Raw genomic sequence first — 24,988 nt, 5'->3', positions numbered from 1 at the left:
GAAAACAGTGTGGAGATTCCTTAAAAAATTAAAAATGGAACTGCCTTATGACCCAGCAATTCCACTTCTGGGTATCTATCTGAAGAAATTCAAAACACTCATTCAAAAGAATATGCATGGTCTTACGTTTATTGCAGCACTATTTACAATAGCCAAAATATGGAAGCAACCAAGTGCCCATCAAAAGATGAGTGGATTTAAAAAAACTGTGATACATATATACACAATGAAATATTACTCAGCCATAAAAAAGGATGAAATCTTACCATTTGTGACAGCATAGGTGGACCTAGTGGTCATTACGCTAAGTGAAATAAGTCAGATAGAAAGACAAATAACATAGGATTTCACTTATATGTGTAATCTAAAGAACAAAGTATACAAAGAAACAAAACTAAAGCAGACTCACAGACACAGAGAGAAGACTGGTGGTTGCCAGAGGAGAGTGGGGTTGGCAAACTGGTTTGAAAGAGGTGAAGGGATCAAGAAGTACAAATCGGTAGTTACAAAATAGTCACAGGGATGTAAAGTACAGCACAGGGGATAAAGTCAATAATATTATAATTGCATATGGTAAGGGTGGCTAATTAAAATAACGAGGGACCATCTTGTTAAATATATGATTGTCTAACCACTATGTAGTACACCAGAAACTAATACAAAATATTGAATGTAAACTGTAATTGAAAAATAAAATTTAAAAAAAGATACACCATATTCTGTCTCATAAACATATGTTGTCAAATTAAAAAGAGTTGAAACCACCAAAAGTTTATTCTCTGGCCATAATAAAATTAAATTAGGATTCCAAGATAGCTGTGGAATAGGTAGATGCTACACTTATCTGCTCCTGGTACCAAACCAGATTTACAGGTAAATTAAAGAGCAACCAACCTGAAAAACCAACTGAAGGGCAGCTGAACAGGAGTATTATAACCAAGGATTTACAAAAGGAGTCACATAGAGAGGTAGGAAGGGCAGAGAGTGCTGGCCCCTCCACTTACATGTGGTGACTGAGAAGACAAAAGGATATTTTATCTGTAAAAGTCTCTCCTGAGAAGTGTGGGTTCTCAGTCCCATGCTGGGATCCCCAACTCAGAGCACCAGAGTCTGGAAGAGGAGCCTGCAGACAGCGGGCACTCTGCCTGGAAAAGTAGGGACCTTCTAGAAACCCAGTGCTATTTTAAAGGGCAAACACACAGGGTTTTGCTCTTGGACACTCACCCAGAGCTCTGGTGGAGGGTAGGTGACTCAGCGCATGCAGGAACCATAAAGAGAAGATCTGAGTGGCATGGCCCTGAGGAGAGATCTGGAGGTTCAGCCACTGAGGTCCCTGTCCTGAATCCCTATCTCACACCTCCCTCAGGTGCCATCTTCCCAGGGTTGAGCACACCTGTTCTTACAGCAACAGACTGGGGAGTGCACTAATGCAGACTGCCAGCTACTGACAACACCACCATGTGAAACTCGAGTCCTACAGAAAGGTCTGTTCATTATACCCAACAGGGACTTTGGAGTGCTCTCTTTCTAAGAGAAGCTCTAAGTGGACACTTCAGACAGTCATTGAGTTATGTGGGTATGAAAGGGGGGCCAGTTTTGACCCTCTCCTTCAGCTCAGCTAGCACCACCCTCAATGGGAGACTCTTAAGATCTGTATTTCCAAGTCCCGGTGACCCCACCCTGCTAGGCTCATTTCCACAGTGGGAAGGGCAATGCTGTTGAATTCTGGGAACTTCAAAGCATATCTCTGGGAGGCTCTTGTCCAGGACTTGGAAGGGCGCTGGATTGTTCAGCTGCAGAGAAAGGGGGAATGGACCTGCTTGTTGCACTCCAGCAGGTTTTGCTGGCATCACCCTAAATGAGAGACTCTTTCTATCTGTTCTCCCACATCCTGGTGGCTCCACCCTGCTTAGCTTGCTCCTACAGTGGCGGGGAGAGTTGCCTGCACCCAATCTGCACTCCTCCTGGGGGAGTTAGAGTTGGAAATTCTGGCAAAGACTAGGTGGTATGGTTCTGAGTAGGAGACACTTTTTCCCCATTGAGTGCCTGACAATGCTGCCCCCCAAAATGAGACCCACTAGCCCCATCCTCCCGACCAAGGTTGCCACACCCTACTGAGCTCACATCTTGTGGAAGTGTCTGTGGGTCATGCCTAGCCTGCATCCACTCTACAATCTTTCTTTGGAGGGCTCTGGAAGACCAGACAAATTCAGGGGGTAGCAGAATAGCCAACAGGTGGAGGCGGACCTTAGGGAACCTTGAAACTTTTTTTGATCTGCTCTCAGCTCAGAGCTGTGGGAAGCCAAACCTTGTACACAGTGGGCCACTCACATGCACATCCAGGCTCTGTAGATGCAGCCACAAACAGTGAATACTGTGGTAGCTATAGACAGATAGCCCAAGACAAATTATAAACAACATCTGACATTGACTTGCACCAAAACTGCACCAAAATGGACCCAGAACCAGTACAACCAGTGGTGGATTTCAAACTATATGAGAGCTTGATCCAACTAACTACACAAGCAGTATACCCAAAAGGATATTTTTGCAAGCACAGATCATGCTGGGAAGAGCTCTTTCTCAGGGGGCAGCTCCTGCATAGTGACTCATATATGATGATCAAGGTCTATCCTTATAGTCAGCCAGCCTGTGGATTAACTCCACCCATGACAGGGCCGACAGTATTCAAGACTCAACTACAACAGGAGGGTGCACTTAACCCACACAAGCAAGCATTCCTGGAGCACCTACCTCAGGGAATCTGGAAAATTGCACCACTGAGCACTAAAAGACACCTATGTCATAAAGTCATCATAAAAAGATTGGGAGTCATAGGAGATCTACCTAATACAGAGAGAAAAACACAAAAAGACAGGCAAAATGGGGACACAAATAAATATGCCTCAAATAAAAGAACAAGAGAAATCGCCATAGAAGAAATTAAATGAAATGGAAGCAAGCAAGATACCAGATGCAGAGTTTAAAACAATGGTGGTAATCATGCTCAACAAACTTAGGGGAAGAATGAATGATTTAAGTGAGAACTTAAAGAAATACTAAGCATTTAAAAAGACATAGAAACCATAAAAAGAAACAGTCAAAAATGAGTAATACAATATCTGAAGTGAAGAATGCATTGGAAGGAAGCAAAAATGAGTTAGATAAAGCAGAGGATCAAATCAGTGATTTATAGGACAATATAACAGAAAACACCCAAGCAGAAAAACAAAAAAATAATAATATTTTTTTAAAAATGAGGAAAAGTCTAAGGACTTTGGGGAAAACATCACATATAACACCACCTGCATCAGACAGGTACCAGGAAGAGAAGAAAGTAAGCAAGGGACTGAGAACCTGTTTGAAGAAATAATGGCTGAAAACTTCCCTAAACTGGTGAAGGAAAAAGGCACACAAGTCCAAGAGGCACAGAGAGTCTCAAACCAGGGGAACCCAAAGAGGTCCAATCCAAGACACATCATAATTAAAGTGGCAAAGTTTAATGATTAAGAGAAAGTCATAAAAAGCAAGAGAAAAGCAGTTAGTTACCTATAAGGGAGCTTCCATAAGACTGTCAGCTGATTTCTCAACTGAAATCTTGTTTGGCCAGAAGGAATTGGCACACATTATTCAAAGTGATGCAAATAAGGGACCTACAACCAAGACTCTTTTATACAGCAAAATTGAAAGCAAAATATAGAGCTTCCCAGACCAAAAAGAAAAAAAGTTAAAGGAGTTCATTACCATCAAACCAGTATTACAAGAAGTTTTAAAGGACCCACTTTAAGAAGAAGAAAAAGAAATAGACAAAGAGAAGTACAAAGGTATAAACTGTCAATAAGTAAGTACCTATCATAATAATCTTAAACATAAACAGATTAAATGTTCTAATCAAAAGACATGGGTAGATAAATGGTTAAGAAAACATGGCCTATATATATGTTATCTACAAGAGACCCACCTCAGAACAAAAGATACACACAGACTGAAAATGAAGAGATGGAAAGAATATTCCATGCAAATGAATTTTTTAAAAAGCTGGGATAGCAATATGTATATCATACAAAATAGACTTCAAAACAAAGAGACAAAAAAAGGGTCATTATACAGTACTAAAGGGATCAATCTAACAAAAGGATATAACCCTTGTAAACATATATGCACCCAAGATAGGAACACCTAAATATATAAAGGAAATTTTGGTGGACAAAAAGGGAGAGATCAAAAGTACCACAGTCATAATAGTGGATTTTAACACCTCATTGATATCAGTGGATAGATCTCCCCAAAAAATCAATAAGGCAAGAAGATCCTTAAATGACCAACTGGACCAGATGAAATAAATTAAATAGTCACAGAATGTTTCATCCCAAAGCAGCAGAATATACATTCTTTCAAATGTACATGGAATATTCTCTAGCATAGACCACATGTCAGGACACAAAAGAAGTCATAATAAAATCAAGAAGATTGAAATTATCTTAAGCATCTTCTCTCACAACAATGACATAAAACGAGAAATCAACCACAAGAATAAAATGGAAAAACACGCAAAGTCACAGAGGCTATATAAAATGATACTAAACTGATGATAGGTTAACAATGAGATCAAGAAATCGAAAGTTACCATGAGATATGAAAATGAATACACAACAACCAAAAATCTATGGGACACAGCAAAAGCAGTTATAAGAGTGAAATTCATAGCATTACAGACCTACCATAAGAAACAAAAAAAAAACTCAAGTGAAAATATAACCCCACACCTATAATAACTAGAAAAAAAACAACAAATAAAGCCCAGAGTGAGTAGAAAGAAGGTACTAATAAAGATTAGAGCAGAATTAAATGACAGAAACTGAAAAACAATTCGAAAGATCAATGAATCCAAGAGCTATTTCCTTCAAAAAAAAGATAAACAGGATTAACAAACATTTAGTCATACTCATCAAGAAACAGAAAGGAATCAAGATGGTGGAGGAGTGAGTAGAAGTAACTGACCTCCTCCAAGGAACAACCTGGAATAACAACTAAATTGTGGAGAAATCACCTGGAACAAAAAACTGAACAATAGTGAGAGAGGACTACTCCTCAGTCTACTCCATGTTTCCATGCCTGTGGTTTATTTTGTTAGTGTCTTTTGTTGAATAGAGTCTACAATATAGGTGAGATCATATGGTATTTGTCTTTCATCAACTGACTTATTTGTAACCTTGGAGACAGAAGAATCGGCTTTAGCACAATCTAACTGGTAAGGAGTGCAGTACAGATCTGAGAAGGTGGGTAGGGCGCCCACGGGTGGCAGCACCAGAAGGATATTGAAGCAGCCAGTTGGATCCTCCTGAGAAGAGCAGGGCCTAAACCCAAAGTGGGGATCTCTAATCAACAGCACCAGAGCCCAAAAAGTACACAGAAAACAGCCAGCTGCGAAAAGCAGCAGGGTCGCTCTCTGCCAGAGACAGGCGGCTGGAGACATAGAGCCTTTTAAAGGGGCAGTACAAAATTTTTATTTCCAGCCACTTACCCTGGTCTCCAGCAAAGGCAGAGGCAGAGTGGGCTAGAGATGCCTAAGGAGAGACTGGGGAAGGAGGCTTTGGGGAGAGAACTGGAGAGTAGCCAGTAGGATCTCAGTGCTGACTCATCCCCCATGCGGCAGCAGCCATCTTGCTTAGGCAGAGACTGCCCCCCCTGAGTGGCACCACCCTCTGAGGATCCAATAGCCCCACCCCCAGGTGAGATTCCACCCTGCCCTGTGCTGACTAAGCCCCCTGCTGAGTAAAGAGTGGCAGCCACAAACAGTAGATCCTTGGCAAAAGCGGGCACAAAGTGGTCTGGAGACACTTGAGGAGAGACTGGGGACAGAGGCTTTGGGGAGAGAACTGAGAGATTAGCAGACAGGATCCCACTGATGACTCCTCTTCCATACAGATGCAGTGAGAGAGGACCCAATAACCCTGCCCCTAGAAGGGACTCCGCCCCACCCTGAGCTGTCTAAGGCAGCCTGCTGAGTGCAGAGTGCCTAGATTAACAGCAAAAAGACACAGCCACAGGCAGTACGTTCCTTAAAGTCTCAAACAGACTGACTAAGGTCAGAAAGGGACGACATCTGACATCATCAGAGGCAGACCCAGGAAGAAAAAACAGCAGTCTCTTATCATAGAAGTTCAAACCACAAAGTCAGGAAATCAAGACAGATCAACTTAAGAACAGAAGCAAAAAAGGAGAGTCTCACAATTAATGGGAAGACAAAGAAACAACCCCCATCACCCCAGTCAAAGGGAAAGGAGAAATCCCCAGAAAGAGAACTAAAGGAAATAGAGGCAAGTAAACTATCAGATATTGAGTTCCAAACAATGGTTCTAAGGAAGCTCAATGAGCTCAGAGAGAATTCCAAAAACCTACAGGGAAACTGTGAGGAACTTACTACAAATGATATCAGCATGAAAAAGGACATAGAAACTATCAATAAGACACAAGAGGAAATAAAGAATACAATTTCTGAATTGAAGAACACAGTCGAAAGAATCAAAAGCAGGCTAGATGAAGCCAAAGATTGAATCAGAGAGCTGGAGGACAAGGTAGCAAAAAGCTCCCAGAAAGAGCAAGAAAGTGAAAAAAAACTCAAAAAGAATGAAGAGGCATTTAGGGAAATGCAGGACAACCTGAAATGTAATAACATCTGTATAATAGGGATACCAGAAGGAGAAGAAGAGGAGCAAGTGATGGAGAACCTGTTTGAAAAAGTCATGATGGAAAACTTCCCTAACTGGAGGAGAGAAAAAGCCACACAAGTCCAGGAAGCACAGAGGGTCCCATTCAAGGGGAAGCCAACGAGGCTGACTCCAAGACACATCATCATTAAAATGGCAAATATCAAAGACAGAGAGTCCTAAAGGAAGCAAGAAAGAAAGAGGTAGTAACATATAAGGGAGCCCCAGTATGGCTAGCAGCTGACTTCTCAAAAGAAACACTGCAAGCCAGAAGTAATGGCAAGAAATATTCCGTCATGCAAATCGAAGACCTGCAACTGAGACTGCTCTATGCAGCTAGGCTCTGAATTAAAATAGAAGGTGAAACAAGGAGTTCCCCAGACAAAAGAAGGCTAAAAGAATACACCTCCACCAAACCAGTACTGCAAAATATGCTAAAGGGACTGCTTTAAAAAGATGAAGAAAAAGAGTCTATGAATACCCAGTTCCTTTCACAGTCACCAATACTTGATATTACTAATATTTTTAATACATATTAATCTGATTGTGACAATGATGTGTTATTTTAACTGTTACTTTATTATTTTTTTAAACTAAACCTATTTTTGTATTTTTCTTGACTATTTCTATTATTTTTAAAAAGCTTTAAATGACTTTTTGGTATTCTTTATCCATTTGTTGATTAAATATTTGTAGAATTTTTGTCCTAAAAAGAAAACCATTCATCCTTTTTTTAGATGTGTTGCAAATACTTTCCTATTCTAATACTTGTCCTTTAACTTTTTTATGTGTATTACTGTACAGTCTTAAATGTTTAATATAGTCATATTGTCAATATTTTACTTTATAGCTTTTGGGTTTGAATATTTTACTTCAGGGTAAGAAAAATATTAGTTTGTATTTTTCTCCTAAAACTCCTTAGATTCTACATATTGATTTTTAACTCACCTAAACATTTCTTGTATAATGTGTGAAATAGGGTTATATATTTGTTTTATTTCAAGTAATAGTGGTCCATGCACCTTATTTGTTGAATAAGCCTTATTTTCCTCATTGATTTGAAATATCAACTTAATCATATATTACATTGTTAGACAGATTTATACAATTGTCTCTAGAATGCTCATTATACCTCATTGATCTACTTGATTATTTGTGTGCTGGTGTCATGTTGGTTTAATTGTTGAGAGCTTAGAAGGGTTTTAAATTTTTTAATATTTTATAATTTACTTTGACATTTAAATAAATAAATAAAATCAATCTGCATTTAAGAAAGAAAGAAAGAAAAAGAAAGAGAGAGATGGAACTCCTACCTTTTGTGACAACGTGGATGGAATTGGAGAATATTAAGCTAAGTGAAATAAGCCAGTATGATCTCACCTATACATAGACTCTATACAACAAAAGAAACTAACAATCAAAATAAACCACAGGCATGGAAACATGGAGTAGACTGAAAGTGACCAGAGGGATGGGGAAAGAGGATAATGGTGGAAAGAAGGGGAAGGGACTATACAAAGAACATGTATGAATGACTCATGGACTGGACAACAGAGTGCGAATTGACTGTGGGAGCAGGTGGTGGTGATGGAATGGGTGGAGGGGGATAAAGGGGGAAAATAGAGACAACTGTAATAGAATAAACTTGATTTATAAATTTAAAAAACTATAAAAATTTTTTTTAAATTTAAAACATGCTGAACTTTAAAAAAAAGAAAAGAAAAAGAAAAAAAGAAACAAAGAAAGAGGACCCAAATAAATAAAATCAGAAATGAAAGAGAAGTAACACCTGACTCCACAGAAACACAAAGGATTGTAAGTAAATATAATGAACAACTATATGCCCATAAATAGGACTAAGTGGATGAATTCTGGGCAAAATAGATGAACTCATAGAAACATACAGTTTTCCAAAACTAATCAAGCATAATAGAAAAGGTGAAAAATCGGGACAACTGTAACAGAATAACATTTTTTAAAAAAGAAAAATAATGAAGAATCAGAAAACCTGAATAGACTGATAATAACTAGTGAAATTGAAGCAGTAATCAAAATTACTCCCAATAAATAAAAGTCCTGGACCATATGGCTTCACAAGAGAATTTTACCAGATATTCAAGATATAACACCTGTCCTTCTCAAACTATTCCAAAAACTTTGAGGAGAAGATTCCCAAGCTCATTTTATGATATCACCATTATTCTAATTCCAAAACAAGATAAAGACACTACAAAGAAAGAAAATTATATGCCACTATCCATGATGAACATAGATGCTAAAATCCTCAACAAAATAGTTGCAAACCAGATCTAGCAATACATTAAAAAGGTCACACACTATGATAAGTGGGATTTATTCCAGGGGTGCAGGTTGGTACACTATTCGCAAATCAACAAATGTGATATACCACATAAACAAAAAGAAGAATAAAACAATCACATCATTATATCAATAAATGCAGGAAAAGCATTTGATTAAATACAATATTTATGATTAAAAAAAAAACCTCTCAACAAAATGAGAATAGAGAGAACATACCTCAAAATAATAAAGGTCATATATGACAGCTAACATCACACTCAATGGGAAAAACCAAAATCATTTTTCTTAAGATCAGGAACAAAGCAGGCACATCTGTATTCACCACTCTTATTTAACATAGTACTGGAAGTTCTAGCCACAGCAATCAGACAAGAAGAAAAAAAAGCATCCAAACTGGAAAAGAAGAGGTAAAACTGTCATTATTTGAAGGTGACATTATATTGTATATAGAAAACCTTAAAGACTCTTAAAAAAAAACTACTAGGACTGACAAATGAATTCAATAAAGTAATAGGATACAAAATTATTATTCAGAAATTGGTGGTATTTTAATACAACAAGAATGAACTATCAGAAAGAGAAACCAAGGGGGAAAAATCCTATTTACAATTACATCAAAAAATAAAATACCCAGAAATAAATTTAGCCAAGGAGGTAGAAGAACTGTACACAGAATATTATAGGATACTAAAGAAAGGAATTGAGGAAGATACAAATAAGTGGGAGTATATCCCATGTTCATGGATAGGAAGAATTAACATCATTAAATGTCTATAATACCCAAAACAATCTATAGATTCAACACAATTCCTATTAAAATACCAATGGCATATATGACAGAACTAGAACAGATATTCCAAATATTTATATAGAAACACAAAAGACCTCAAATAGCAACAAGAATAACAAAGTTGGAGGTATCACACTCCCTAATATGAAAGTATACTGCAAGGCTATAGTAATGAAAACAACATGGCACTTGCATAAAAACAAATAATATAGACCAATGAAACAGAATAAAGACGCCATGCATTTAAGATTAATTAATATTATTTGACAAAGCAGACAAGAACATACAACAGGATAAAGACAGTCTAGTCAATAAATGATGTTGGGAATATTGGACAGAAACATTCAAAAAATGAAACTAGACAACTTTGATACACCATATACAAGAATAAACCGAAAATGACTTAGAGACTTAAATGTTTGACACAAATACATAAAAATACTATAAGAAAACACAGGCAGTAAAATATCAGACAATTCTCATAACAATATTTTAACATACATCTCTGGTAAAGGAAACAAAATAAAAAAATAGGACTACATCAAACTAAAAAGTTTTTATACAGCAAAAGAAACTATCAACAAAATGAAAAGACAACCCAATGAATGGGAGAACATGTCCACCAATGATACATCTGACAAGGAGTTAATTTCCAAAAATGTATAAGAATGTATAAAATGAACCCCCAAAACAGCAAACAATCCAATTAAAAATGGGCACAGAACTTGAATAGACACTACTCCAAAGAGGACATACAGATGCCCAATAGACATATGAAAAGATGATTAATGTCACTAATCATCAGAGAAATGCAAATTAAAACAACAATTAAATATCACTTCACACCTGACAGAATGACTATCATCAATAAATCAACAAACAACAAGGGCTGGTCAGGATGTAGAGAAAAGGGAATCCTTGTGCACTGTCAGTGGGAATGCAAATTGGTACAGCCACTCTGGAAAGCAATGTGGAGTTATCTCAAAAAACTAAAAGTGGAACTACCATATATCCCAGTGATTCCACTTCTGGAAATATACCTGAAGAAACCCAAAACAGTAAGTTGAAAGAATATATGCACCCCTCTGTTCACTGTAGTATTATTTACAATAGCTAAGATTTGAAAGCAGCCCAAGTGTCCATCTGTAGATGTGTAGATAAAAAGGCTGTGGGCATTTACACAATGGAATACTCCTCAGCCATAAAAAGAAGGAAATCTTACTCTTTGCAACAGCATAGATGGACCTGGAGAGTATTATGCTCAGTGAAATGAGCCATTCAGAGAAAAAAATAGCTTATGATTTACTTTTACATGGAATCTAATGAATAAAATAAACAAACAAAATAGAAACAGGCTCATAGGTACAGAGAACAGACAGACAGCTGTGGGGGGTGCAGTTACAGGACTGGGGAAAAAGTGAAGAGATCAAGCAAAAAATAAAAACAGACACAGACAACAGTATAGTAGTTGTCAGAGGTGGGGATGGGAAAGAAGGAAGACAGAAAAGGGAAGATAAATGGTGACAGAGACCTGACTTTGGGTGTAAGCATATGCAGATGATGTTATAGAGCTATATAGTTAAAACCTGTATGGTTTTATTAACCAATGTCACCTCAATAAGTTCAGTTTTAAAAAAGAAAAAATTAAACTAGAATCAATAACATAGATATGTAGAGAATCTCCCCAAATAACTGGAAAGTAAACAACACACTTCTAAATAATTCTTGTGAAAAAGAGGAAGTATCAAGAAAAGTTATAAGATATTTTATACTGAATGACAATGAAAATACATTAAAATTGGTAAGATATGCTAAAGCAATGCTTAGATGGAATTTATAATATAAAATGTTTATATTAGTGAAAGATCTAAAATAAACAATCTAAATTTAGTCTTAAGTGTAGAATAAGAAAAGGAAAATACAGTTAAAAAAGTAGAAAGAAAGAAACTATAAAGAACAGAAACCAGTGACATTAAACAAGAAAAGCAATAAAGAAAATCAATGAAACCAAAAAGGGTTTTTTGAAAATTAAAAAAAACACCAAAAAACCTGTAGCCAAACTGACAAAAAAAGAGAACTAGAGGGAGGGGAAGATGGCGGAGGAGTAAATGGGAGTCACTGTGACCTCCTCCCAAGACCAAACTGGAATTGCGACTAAATAGTGGAATAATCACCTGGAAAACAATGGAACGATAGTGGGAGAGGAGCCTTGGAGCTGCAGACAGTGGATTTGACTCTCACACATTACAATGGGTGAGAAGTGCGGTGGAGGCTCAAGAGGGTGGACGGGGTGCCCATGGGCACTAGCACCAGAGGGACATTGAAACGGCCAGTTAGCTTCCCCCCGAGAAGAACGGGGTCTGAATCATAAACAGGGACCCCTAAACTACAGCAGCTAAAACCAAGAAAACACAGACAAAATGCAATCCCAAAAAGCTTAGGGGCGCTCTCTGCCAGAAACAGGTGGCTGGGGATGCAAGAGATATTTAAAGGGTCAAAGCAAAAATTGCAGTGGCAGCCACCCTCCTTGATCTCTGGGTAGAGGCGGCAGCAGGGTGGGCTGGTGCCTGGGAAAAGACTGGTGAGGAAAACTCTGTGAAGAGAACTGATACTTTGGCTGGTGGAGCCCCGGTGATAACGCACATCCCACTCTGCAGCTACCATCTCACTCAGGCATAAGGGAATCAGTTAACCTGCCTTTTGTGAGCTCTGCACACAGCTTGTGCATGTGAGCTGGGGGACTGAGTGCAGACTGGCTGGGAGAGCCTTGAGGAGAGACTGGAGATGGAGGCGTTGGGGAAAGAACGGGAGGAGGAACTGGGGAGTCCCGACTCTCTCCCCGTTCTGTAGTCTCCATTGTGGGCTGTAAAGGCATGCCCCGAAAGAGGCAGAGGCGGGGCGCACATGAACCAGACTGCCTGCGATTGAAACACAGTCCGCACAGGTGGTGGATCCTTGGCCAAAGGGGTCACAGAACTGCACAGAGACCCCCGAGGAGAGACTAGAAACGGAGGCGTTGGGAAAAGAACAAGAGGAGGAACCGGGGAGTCCCGACTCCTTCTCCTTGCCTTAGTCTCCATTGTGCAGGAAGAGGCCACACCCCCAAAGAGCCAAAAGCTGAAAAGCACACATAGACACCCCAAAACCACCCAGTGCAGGTGCGCACACTTGCGCGGAATGACCGGCGAGGGTTGGCGAGTGTGTGTGTGTGTGACCCGAGTGGGCTGGTGAATGCTTGCACTGGCCAGCAAGGCTTCCCACAGATTGGCACCAATATGGCCTGCGAGGGAGTGCACAGAGCGGCAAGGGCAGGCATAAATTGACCCCCCCGGCCGAGATTGCGGAGCGGTTCACAAAAGTAGTAGATCCCGGGCTGAAGGGGTCACAGAGCTGCGCAGAATCCCTGGAGGAGAGACCAGAGACAGGATTAACGGGACAGTCCTGGACCTGACTTCCTCCCATTTCCATATCCCCATTTGGCGAGGGCAAGCAACGCACCCAAAGAGCTAAAAGCGGGGAAAACACACAATAGAAGACCCTAAACTGACCAGCGCCGGGGATCTGGCCCCAGGGGGGCCAGATGAATACTCGAGGTCACAAATAAGCCCCTTGGTCTGGGGCAAGCACGTGGGAGCCGAGGCGGGCGGGGTATCCTGCCAGGCCGGGGAACTCGATCAAGGAGCTGGCGTGAGAGTGCAGAATGATCCCAAAAAATATTCCAGCCCTGACCGAAGGGGTCACAGAGCTGCCTCAAGCAGGACTCAGACACAGACAGTAGACTCCTGGAAGGTTCAAACAAACAACCCAAGGTCATATAGGGTCAACAACTGACATCATCAGAGGCAGGCCCAGAAAGAAAAGTAAAGGGATAAATAAATAAATAAATAAATAAACCCACCTACAACCATAGAAGTTTAATCCACAAAGTCAGGAAATCTAGACAGCCCAATTGAAGCAGAAGCAAAAATAAATAAAAAAATAAGTAAATTACTTAACAGACTCTCAAAAAAATGGGAAGAAAAAGAAGTTCCCCCCAAATGAGTGGAAAAGGGGACTCCCCACAGAGAGAGCTAAATGAAACAGAGGCAAGGGAACTATCAGATATTGAATACAAAACAATGGTTCTAAGGAAGCTCAATGAGCTCAGCCAGCTCAAAGAGAACTATGAGAAACTGCAGAGAAACTATCAGGATCTTACAACAAACTATATCAACCTGGAAAAGGACATAGAAACTGTCAAGAAGACACAAGAGGATAAGAAGAATACCATTTCTGAATTGAAAAACACAGTAGAAGGAATCCAAAGCAGGCTGGATGAAGCCGAGGATCGAATCAGTGAGATGGAGGACAAGGTAGAAAGAAGCTCCCAGAAAGAACAAGAAATGGAAAAACGGCTCAAAAAGACTGAAGAGGCATTTAGGGAAATGCAGGACAACCTGAAACGCAATAATATCCATATAATAGGGATACCAGAAGGAGAAGAAGAGGAGCAAGGGATAAAGAACCTCCTCAAAAAAATAATGATGGAAAATTTCCCTAATTTGAGGAGAGAAAGGCTCTCATGGATCCAGGAGGCACAGAGGACCCCACTCAAGAGGGACTCAAAGAGGTCCATTCCAAGAAACATCATCATTAAAATGGCAAATGTCAAAGACAAAGAGAGAATCCTCAAGGCAGCAAGGGAGAAGGAGAAAGTAACATGCAAGGGGACCCCAATACGCCTAGGAGCTGACTTCTCAACAGAAACACTACAAGCCAAAGGGGAATGGCAACAAATATTCCAAGTCATGAAAAGCAAGGGCCTACAGCCAAGGCTACTCTACCCAGCATGGCTCTCAATTAAAATAGAAGGGGAAATACGGAGTTTCCCAGACAAGAGAAGGCTAAAAGAATACATCTCTACCAAACCAGCACTCGAAGATATGCTAAGGGGAGTGGTTTAAGAAGATGAAGGAAAAAAAAAGAGAGACAGAGGGACACAGGTACGAGGATAAAAGATGAATAAGTTTCTATCAGTAATATCTCTCAATGTGAATGGACTAAATGCCCCAATCAAAAGACACAGGGTAGCTGAATGGATAAGAAAACATGACCCACACATATGCTGCCTACAAGAGACCCACCTTGGAGCAAGAGACCTACACAGATTGAAAGTAAAGGGATGGAAAAAAATATTCCAAGCAAATGGGCATGAGAAAAAGGCTTGGATTGCCATACTTGTATCAGACAAAGTAGATTTCAAAACAAAGGCCATAAAGAGAGACCCAGAGGAGCACTTTATAATACTTAAAGGAAGAATTTATCAAGAAGACATCAACATTGTAAACTTATATGTTCCCAATATAGGAGCCCCCAAGTTTATAAGGACATTGTTGGATGACTTCAAAAAAGATATAGACAGCAACACACTGATAGTAGGGGATTTCAACACTCCACTGTCAAAAATGGACAGATCTTCCAAACAAAACATTAATAAACATATCGTTGTGCTGAATGACACACTGAATCAAAGAGACTTAACTGACATATATAGAACCTTACATCCCAAAGAAGAAAAATTTACACATTCTTCTCAAATGTTCATGGCAGTTTTTCAAAGATAGACCACATGATAGGACACAAAGCAAATGTCAGCAAATTCAGGAAAGTTGAAATAATACCAAACTTTTTCTCAGACCACAAGGGCTTGAAACTGGAAATCAACCTCCAAGAGAAACTTCAAAAATTTGCAAACTCATGGAGACTGAACAGTAGATTATTAAACAAGAATGTGTCAATAATGAGATAAGAGAAGAAATGAAAAAATTTCTGGAAACAAATGAAAATGAACAGACAACAGTCCAAAACCTATGGGACACAGCAAAGGCGGTCCTGAGAGGGAAGTTCATAGCAATACAGGCTTACCTAAAAAAGATAGAAACATTTCAAATAAAAGACCTAAGACTACAACTTCAAGAACTGGAGAAACAACAACAAATAAATCCCAGAGCAAGTAGAAGGAAGGAGATAGTCAAGATTAGAGCAGAACTGAATGACATAGAGATGAAAAGAACAATTCAGAGGATCAACCAGTCCAGAAGCTGGTTCTTTGAAAAGATAAATAAAATTGACAAGCCTTTAAGCAGACTCATCAAGAAAAGAAGGGAGAGGACCCAAATTAATAATATCAGAAATGAAAGAGGAGAAATAACAACTGATACCACAGAAATACAAAGGATCGTCAGAAACTACTATGAACAATTATGTGCCATGAAATTTGAAAATCTTGATGAAATGGACAAACTTTTAGAAATGTATAATGTTCTAACACTGAAGGAGGAAGAAACAGAAAGCTTGAACAGACCGATAACAGCTGGGGAAATTGAAGCAGTAATCAAGAAACTCCTGGTACACAAAAGCCCAGGGCCAGACGGTTTCCCAGGGGAATTTTACAAAACATTTAAGGAAGAGCTAACCCCTGTCCTTCTCAGACTATTCCAAAAAACCCAAGAGGAGGGAAGACTCCCAGACTCTTTCTATGAGGCCAGCATCACCCTAATCCCAAAACCAGATAAAGACCCTACAAAGAAAGAAAACTACAGGCCAATTTCGCTGATGAACATACATGCTAAAATCCTCAACAAAATCTTGGCAAACCGCATCCAGCAATACAATAAAAAGATTATCCACCACCATCAAGTGGGATTCATCCCAGGCATTCAGGGATGGTTCAAGATACACAAATCAGTAAACGTGATACATCACATAAATAAAAGAAAAGACAAAATCCACATGATCATCTTGATAGACGCAGAAAAAGCATTCGATAAGGTACAGCACCCATTTATGATCAAAACACTCAGCAAAATGGGAATAAATGGGGCATTCCTCAATGTAATAAAGGTATCACCTCACACCGGTCAGAATGGCCATCATAAACAGATCAACAAACAACAGGTGCTGGCGAGGCTGTGGAGAAAAGGGAACCCTAGTACACTGTTGGTGGGAATGCAGACTGGTGCAGCCACTGTGGAAAGCAGTGTGGAATTTCCTCAGAAAGCTGAAAATGGAACTGCCTTTTGATCCAGCGATTCCCCTGCTGGGACTATACCCTGAGAACACCAAAACGCCAATACAAAAGAACCTATGCACCCCAATTTTCATAGCAGCACAATTTACAATAGCCAAGTGTTGGAAGCAACATAAATGCCCAACAGTAGATGACTGGATCAAAAAATAATAGTACATATACACAATGGAATACTACGCAGCAGAAAGAAAAAAAGAGCTACTAAACTTCACGACAGCATGGATGGAACTGGAGAGCATTATGCTAAGTGAAATAAGCCAGGGGGCGAAAGACAAATACCATATGATCTCACCTATAAGTGGAACCTAACCAACAATACCAAGATGCAAGGAAAGTAAGACCAGCAACACTGAAAGGAAAAGAAATCAACAGAGACAAGAGGGAAGGGGGGGGGGCAGGGAAGAGGAAGGGAAGGGGAAAGTCAAGGAACATATAGCAAGGACTCATGGACAAAACCAGAGGGGAAGAGATGAGGGAGGGAAGAAGGGAGGGGGCAAGGGAAAGTGGTGGGGGGTAGGCAGAGACAAATATATTTGAAAAAATAAATATAAAAAAAAATCTACATTTTTCCATGGGGGAAAGTAGAAGAAGATATAAAAAGGATAAATGATGATGGAAGGAAACATGATTTGGGGTGGTGAATATACAATACAATACACAGATGACGTATTATTGTATAGTACACCTGAAACCTGTATAATTTTAATAACCAATGTAATCCAATAAATTCAATAAAAAAAGTAAAAGAGGAATAAATACCACAAATTACAACTATCAGAAACAAAAGGGTGATATCTCTCAGGACCTGACATACTAAACAGATAATAAAAGAATATTACAAATTTATTCATATAAATTCAATTAATTAGATGAAATAAACTAATTCCTTAAAAATAATACCAAAACTCACCTGAGGTAAACAAAGCAGTCCTATTAAACCATTAAATCAAAATGGTCAATTAAACAAATTGAATTCATGTTTAAAGAACTCTCTACAAACTCTAGTCCCAGATGGTTTCACTGATGAATCATACCAAACATTTAAGGGAAAAAAATTATTCCATTCTACACCATCTCTTCCAAAAAGTCAAAGAGGAAAACTTACCATCTCATTTATGAGGACAGCATTACACTGATATCAAAACTGAACAAAGATGGTACATGAAAAACAAACTGTAGACCAATATCTCTCACGGACATTGACCAAAAAAAAGATCTTCAACAAATTATTAACAAACTGAATCCTTTAGTGCATGAAAAGAATATCATGACCAAGTGAGTGTTATCTCAGGAATGTAAGGCCTGTTTAACATTTAAAAATCAATCAGTGTAATTTACCATATTAACCATTTAATGAAGAAAACCTGTAATGATCATATCATTATAAGGAGAAAAAGCATTTGACAATACTCAGCGTGTATTGATGAGTTAAAAAAAAATAGCAGCAAACTAGGACTAGAAAGTCTCTTCTCTGACCCAGTAAAGAGCATGTACAACAAATCCTACCTACTGATATCATATCTAATGGTGAAAGACTGCATGCTTTCCCCTAAGATTGGAAACAAGACAAGACTCACACTCCCACTATTTCTATTTAATAATCTACTAGAAGACCTAGCCAATGCAAAAAGTCATAAAACTAGAAAAGAAAGAAAATGATCCCTGTTTTTCAGACATGATTGTCTACATAAAAATTTCTAAGAAATCTGCAAAATAGCTACAACTAATGCGAAAATTAAGCAAGATCATAGGAAATAAGATCAACATGCAAAAATCAATCATATTTCTATTCTAGCAATGAATGTTTGGAAATTGAACTGTTTTTAATGCTATTTGTAGTAGCTCCTCCCAGAAAAAATACTGAGGTATAAATCTATCAATATATGTGAGATATAGATGCTAAAAACTACAAAATACTGATGAAAGAAATCAAAGAACAAAGACATATTTCATGTTCATTGATTGGATGCTCAATAGTTAGGATATTAATTCCCCACAAACTTATCAATAGAGTTCATGAAATTCCAATCAAAATCTTGGCAAGATTTTATGTATGTATAGGCAAGCTGATTCTGAAATTTATATGAAAATGCAAAGGAACTACAGTAGCTAAAACAATTTTGAAAGAAAAACAAAGTTGAGGGATTCTTACTACTTGATTTTAAGGCCTACTATAAAGCTATAGTAATCAATATATGTGGTGTTACTAGAAGGATAGACATATAAATGAATTAAATAGAATAAAAATTTTAAACATAGGCCCACACAAACATAGCCAATTAATATTTAACAAGGTGCAAAATATATTTAATGGAGAAATAATGTCTTTTCCATAAATGACATGAGAACAATTGGACATTCATTTACAAAGAAATGAAACGACCAATAATTCACACTATATCCAAAAATCAAATTACGATACACTGAATGTTTTTGTCCCTCCAAAATTATTATGTTGAAACCCTAACCTCCAACATGATGATATTAGAAGCTGGGGCATTTAAGAGACAATTATATTTAGATGAAGTCATGAGGGTGGGCATATAACTTCATGCTTAGATCTAAATGTAAAATTATAAAAGTTTTAGAGGAAAACATGAAAGAAAATCTCCCTGACAGGGTTATGCAAAAAGTTCTTAGCTATAACATCAAAAGCAAAATTTATAAAAGAAAAAATTGATAAATTCAGCTGCATTAAAATTAAAAATTTGCTCTGGAAAAGGTAGTGTTAAAAGAATGAAATGTCAAGACACAAACTGTAAGAAAATATTTTAAAATCACATATCCAACAACAGATTTGTATCTAGAATATATAAAAAACTCTCAAAACTCAATAATAAGAAAACAGATATCTTCCCAAAAAATGGGCAAAGATTTGAAAAGGCACCTTACCAAGACGATATGCATATGGCAAATACTTAGTGCCTAAAAGAAAATTATCAAAACCACTTAGTCATTAGGAAAATGCAAATTAAAATGACAATGAATACCATGACGGATACAGTGCAACTGCAACTCTCATACATTGCTGGGGGTAATGGAAAATGATACATATAGTCCTTCTGAAGAGCAGTGAAGCATATACTTACTGTGAGATTCAGTATTCCTAAGCCTAGGTATTTAACCTAGAGTTATGAAAACCTATGTTCATATATACATGTACAGGAATGTTTGTCACAGCTTTATTCATAATCACCAAAAATTGTAAATAACCTAAATGTCTTTTAATGGGGAAAGGGATAAATGATTGTGGGTACATACATACAATTGAATACTACTCAATAAAAAGGAATGAATTATTGATACATTCCACAACATATGTGGAATCTCAGTGGCATTATGCTGAGAAAAATAAGCCAGTCTTAAAGGGTTACATACTATATAGTTCCATTTACATGACATTCTGGAAAAGGCAAATACATAGGAATGGAAAATAGATCAGTAGTAACCAAGTGTTAGAGGTGGGGGGAAGGAAAGTTTAACTACAAAGAAAGAGCTGGATGTAATTTTTTTGCTACACTGGAATTGTTCTATAGTCATTACACAATTCTATACAAGTGTTAAAATTCATAGAACTGTACATCAAAAAAGTCCATTTAATTGTATGTAAATTTTTAATAATAAATTAAGAAAATTAAAAAACAATCTATGTCAACAGAAGAGAACTTATTTCTCTTAAATTCTCTTAAGATTGTAAACCTTAGAGGTAAAATATTCTGCTGTGTAACTTATTGATTGATTTCTAAGGAATTGGTTTATATAAATAAATAAAAGCTATAACTGTATTGTAATAAATATTTTCTTAAATATTTTAACAACTTTCTCAGAACTATTGTTGCTAAATGTTTCTTACTTTAATATTAGAAGTCAAAATGCTGGCTGGCTGATTGCTTGCAATTACACTATTTTTATTCCCCTGGATATCCTTGTTATAATATGTTGCCTAATTCCTGTGCAAGAGAAGAAAGACCTTTTTGTTGACAATACATCATACTTGAAGGCAATCCAAACAAGTTAAAATGTATTCGGTCCATCCACAGGAGATGCATTAATCCCCGAAGTATATACTAATCAATAGAAGAAGCTGGGAATGGTCCAGGGATAAGTAAAACTCTGTCCAGAGCACACTCTATTCTTTATTAGCTCTTCCTCAAGGGAACAAGCGTTGCTAATCAGATTGTTCAGAGTCTAGAATTCTTTGAGTGAAACATGGCACTGAAAAGAAATTTGAATTTGTGAGCATATCTTTTTTCTTTCTGCAATATGCCAAAAAGTATCCTGAGATGCTCTTGTATATTTTTTTACTTCCAACACCAACATCCAGTGGTCTTTCTCCTTTCTTTCACTTTCACTTTTCCACAAACTGCTAAGAATTCCCCACAAAACCAAGAGCACAGAATGGAGAGAAATCCAGATATTTTCTCTCAGAACTTTTTGTGCCTCCCAGATAGAGGCTTTTGTACAGCCACAGACTAAGTAACCTGGGCCAGATTAGTATTATGCACAGGAGCCAAAATATTTTTCCATATTAGTTGTGTCATCTGCTTTCTTTTGGCTATGGTGGTATGCTTCTAAATCTCCTCATATTGCTCTAGAAAGAAAGATTCCACCTTCAGTTTGAGGAGAAGGAATGAAGAGGAGGAAACAAGATACTTGGGAAAAGAAAACAGGGGGCCTCATTTTGGCCTTTTTACCTCAGCCATGTGCCCCATCTTAATTTATTTAACCAGTATTTAGAAATATATTGTACTTATAGATAAATTAATATATTTATATTTCACTCCTCTTTTAACTGTTATTTTGTATCATTCCTTTAGAGGAAAGAAGAAATGAGTGATAGGCTCACTCCCAGTAACTTAATCCTTAAATGATTAGTATTCATGGCCCTTCACCATTAAGGACTTTAAAAATCAGTGTGTACAAAATTAAAATCCTTCTAAATCACAAAGTCTGTTAATGGTATAAGAAAGGGGAAAAGTGTAGAATTAAATTGTCTGCTCTATGTAAACTGAGAAACCCCCAAATACCCTATAGTTTATAATCTGTAAACTAATTGAAATGAGATAATGTAAGAATATGTTATACCATATGATAAAAGTGAATCCTTGCTAGAGTTATGTAAGTCCCATTTTGTTCATTTCTTATTCCATTGTACATCTGGACTGAAACACTGCTCCTTGAATCTCTGTCACTTTTCACTTTTGCCTTTACTGTAAGCAAAAAGGCAGCAGACCATTCAAAGGATGGACAATCCACTGAGGGAAGGCCTGAACTAGACCTTAGGATTCTTATTTCCCTTTGTTAAATTTCAAAAAGCTATAATGGATTTTGAAGAGCATGGTACTCACTGGCCCAATTTTAGATAGCTCCTTGTTATTCTATTGTTTTATTAATCATGGATTATCAAACATATTTTATGAATTTGGAGTGATCATAACACATTCATCTGTTCCCTTCTTTCCTGAACATTAAACCAGCTTGGAGAAAGAGCTGGGGGTTATTTCCCTTGACTACTACAAAACATCTGGATACCCAGATTATAGAGATCCAAAAGAGCAACAATTCTAAACATGAGGTCATAATGCTGAAAAGCTGGAAAACTTCAAAAAATGTATTGTTCTGATTTTCTTTTGAATAATATCAATATATGTTAGAAGACACATGATCAGTAGATGAGAAGATAAGTTAACTTATTTGTAGTACCCTGTTTCTATTAACCCCAAATGCTTATGATTTTTCAGGAGAAACTCAATAATGAAGAAATGACTCAAAAAAATTCATGTATCTTATCCAGGTAAATTTATGCCATCTCTGACAGTTATGAATAACTCTTACATTCCCAAAAGGAGAAAAAAAAACTAACACAAAACCTAGAAGATAAATGGAAAAGTAAAGCCCTATCCAAATAGCAGACTGCTTAAGCCAAATCAGCCAACCCCAGAAATTTCCCACTGCTCATTGCACAAGCCTACATTCACAATAATGCTTTTAGAAAATGCTGAGTTAACATCACCCAATAACTTTCACTCTGGACAACTCCAGCCCATTCCCCCACTTTGGAAATAGAAGGACACTTCCCCTTGGCTACATCTGACCTGGAACCAAAAAGCCACCATCCCTGGAACTGTTGGGGCATTTTTTTCTTTTTTCAGAAAGATGGGCTCTGAGTGATAGGGAAAAAAGATACAGAATCTGAGGTCAAAAAACTCCAGCTGAGGCTGGCAAAACTATCTGGAAACAGCCTTCCTCCCTGGAGGTAGTAAAATGGGGATAATATTGTTTACTTAAGAGGATAATTTAAAGATAAAATGAGTTAAGAGCATGAAAGTGCAAGTGTTAAGTCGTTTATATACACAACAAATAATTGCTATTTTCCAGCTTCTCGATCCCAATCCCGTGTTGATTGAGTGTCCCTCACTATGCAAAACAATTTCTTCCCTTGAGTTACTTGGGGAGCAGAAGTAGGGCTCATTGGCTTTTCTGTAAGACATTCATTATTCTGAGTCACACAGCTCATGGTGAGTGTCAAAACTGACAGGAACCCATTCCTGCCTCCCCAGCTAGCATCCTAATTTGTGGGGAGGAGATGCAACTTCCTCTGCTCAACTTTTCCTAACTGAATTTTTTTGAAGCCCAGACTCAATTCTTCCCTCTTAAAAATACGTTTCCTCTCCAGCTAGCTGAGATCCATGGCCACAGCAAATGCAAACCAACTTTTCAAATTAAACCATGACACAGTTAAAGAGTTCTAGGCCCCTCTACTCTTTCCCTTACTCCCGTTTTTCCCACAGAAGTCTTTAATGAAAGCGGGGGCTGGAATTTAAGAGGGGGAAAAAAATCTTTGTATCTACCTGTAGAGAGGACTTTGTATGCTAACAATGACCACGCTTTCCTAGCTGTTCCCTAACTCCTCCTGACCTCATCTGAAACACACATCCATGCCTTGTACACACACGCACGCGCACACGCTCGTAAGCCAGTAAAACGCAGACTGATCTGACTTCCCCAACTTGTAGCCAAAGAACGCAGCAAAAAGACCAAAGTCTTTCACCTCCAGCTTCAAAAAGACACTGCAACCGCCAGCTGCGCCGCAGTAGCAGTCTCTGTGCTGCAGCCTTCGGCCAGCCGGTCAGAGTTTCAGGTCTAATTCCTTAAGGAGTATCGCTCTCCTGCCCTTAGTCCCACTGTCCTGGGCTTCATCCACTTCTCTCCTCAGGAGGTCAGAAGGAACCGGGTCACTTTGCCACTTTGGCAGAGAGGGAAGTGACAGTGAAAAATATCCCCACTGAAGTACCCCAAAGCCCACTACTCTTTGCCCCGTGTCTCCACCTTCCTGTCCACGTAGGCGCCTGTGCGGCTGGCGAACGTGCCAGTTCTCAAGGTGCCTGAGCTCCGATGGGGTGTGGAGGAGCTAGGCGGGAAGAGCAGCGATGGGACGGTGGCTGGAGATTGTTGGAGGGCAGATGGGGTAGGACTGGGGAAAGGGATGAAGACTCCGCACAGGGACACTCTCCCTCCCGTCCCTCGCAGACCGTAACTCTGAAACGCGCAGATGGGCCAAAAGATAAAGGCCCTCGCTCCGTACTTTCTCCCTTCTCTTCCCCGCTCCCCGCCTGGGCACCTGGTGAAAAAGCAAGGTGCAGGTGTACCTGGAGCGAACACCATGATTTCCTCAAGCCGCTACGCCCTAGGTAAAGAGAGACAGACAGACAGACAGACAGGCAGACAGACAGGGAATGCGGAGGAAGGCCAGGACTTGGAGGGGTCCGGTGAAGGCGCTCGCTCGGGGCGCGGGGCGCGGGGCGCGGGGCGCGGGCCGGCTGCGGGCCGGGGCGGTCAGCACCTCGGACAGCTCCCCGCCGCGCGATCCCGGGGCCGCAGCTCCCGCCGCTGCGGCGCGCTCAGCCTCCACAATGCACTGCTCCGCCGGCGGCCACCGCGGCGGCGGGAGGAGGAGACGGAATCCTTGCTCAGTTCATCCCTCATTCCTATGCCAGCTCGGCGTACACAGGCTGTTTAGAGAGCAAAGCACTTCTACCGCTTCTACGGGAGAAGAAAGGACTGAAGAGGAAGAGAGAGAAAGGTAATTGCTCGGCT

The 24,988-nt window shown here is 38.9% G+C and overlaps 1 protein-coding gene across 1 annotated transcript in view; it reads right to left on the bottom strand.

Moving 5' to 3' along the window:
- AKAIN1 (A-kinase anchor inhibitor 1) overlaps nt 1-24,672 on the bottom strand; it is a 75,812-nt gene extending 51,140 nt beyond the window's left edge. The window contains exon 1 of the mRNA XM_054587440.1: nt 24,541-24,672. Within this exon, the coding sequence (XP_054443415.1) occupies nt 24,541-24,556 (16 nt within the window). The 5' untranslated portion in view covers nt 24,557-24,672. The remainder of the gene's footprint in view (nt 1-24,540) is intronic.
- Nucleotides 24,673-24,988: the final 316 nt, after the last annotated feature.

Source organism: Pteronotus mesoamericanus, unplaced genomic scaffold (genome assembly GCF_021234165.1).
Source record: "Pteronotus mesoamericanus isolate MK-2021 breed Mesoamerican mustached bat unplaced genomic scaffold, CSHL_Meso_final scaffold_118, whole genome shotgun sequence".
NCBI lineage: Eukaryota > Metazoa > Chordata > Mammalia > Chiroptera > Mormoopidae > Pteronotus > Pteronotus mesoamericanus.
The sequence above is the reverse complement of the archived record's forward strand: the minus strand, read 5'-3'. Positions and strand labels throughout refer to the sequence as shown.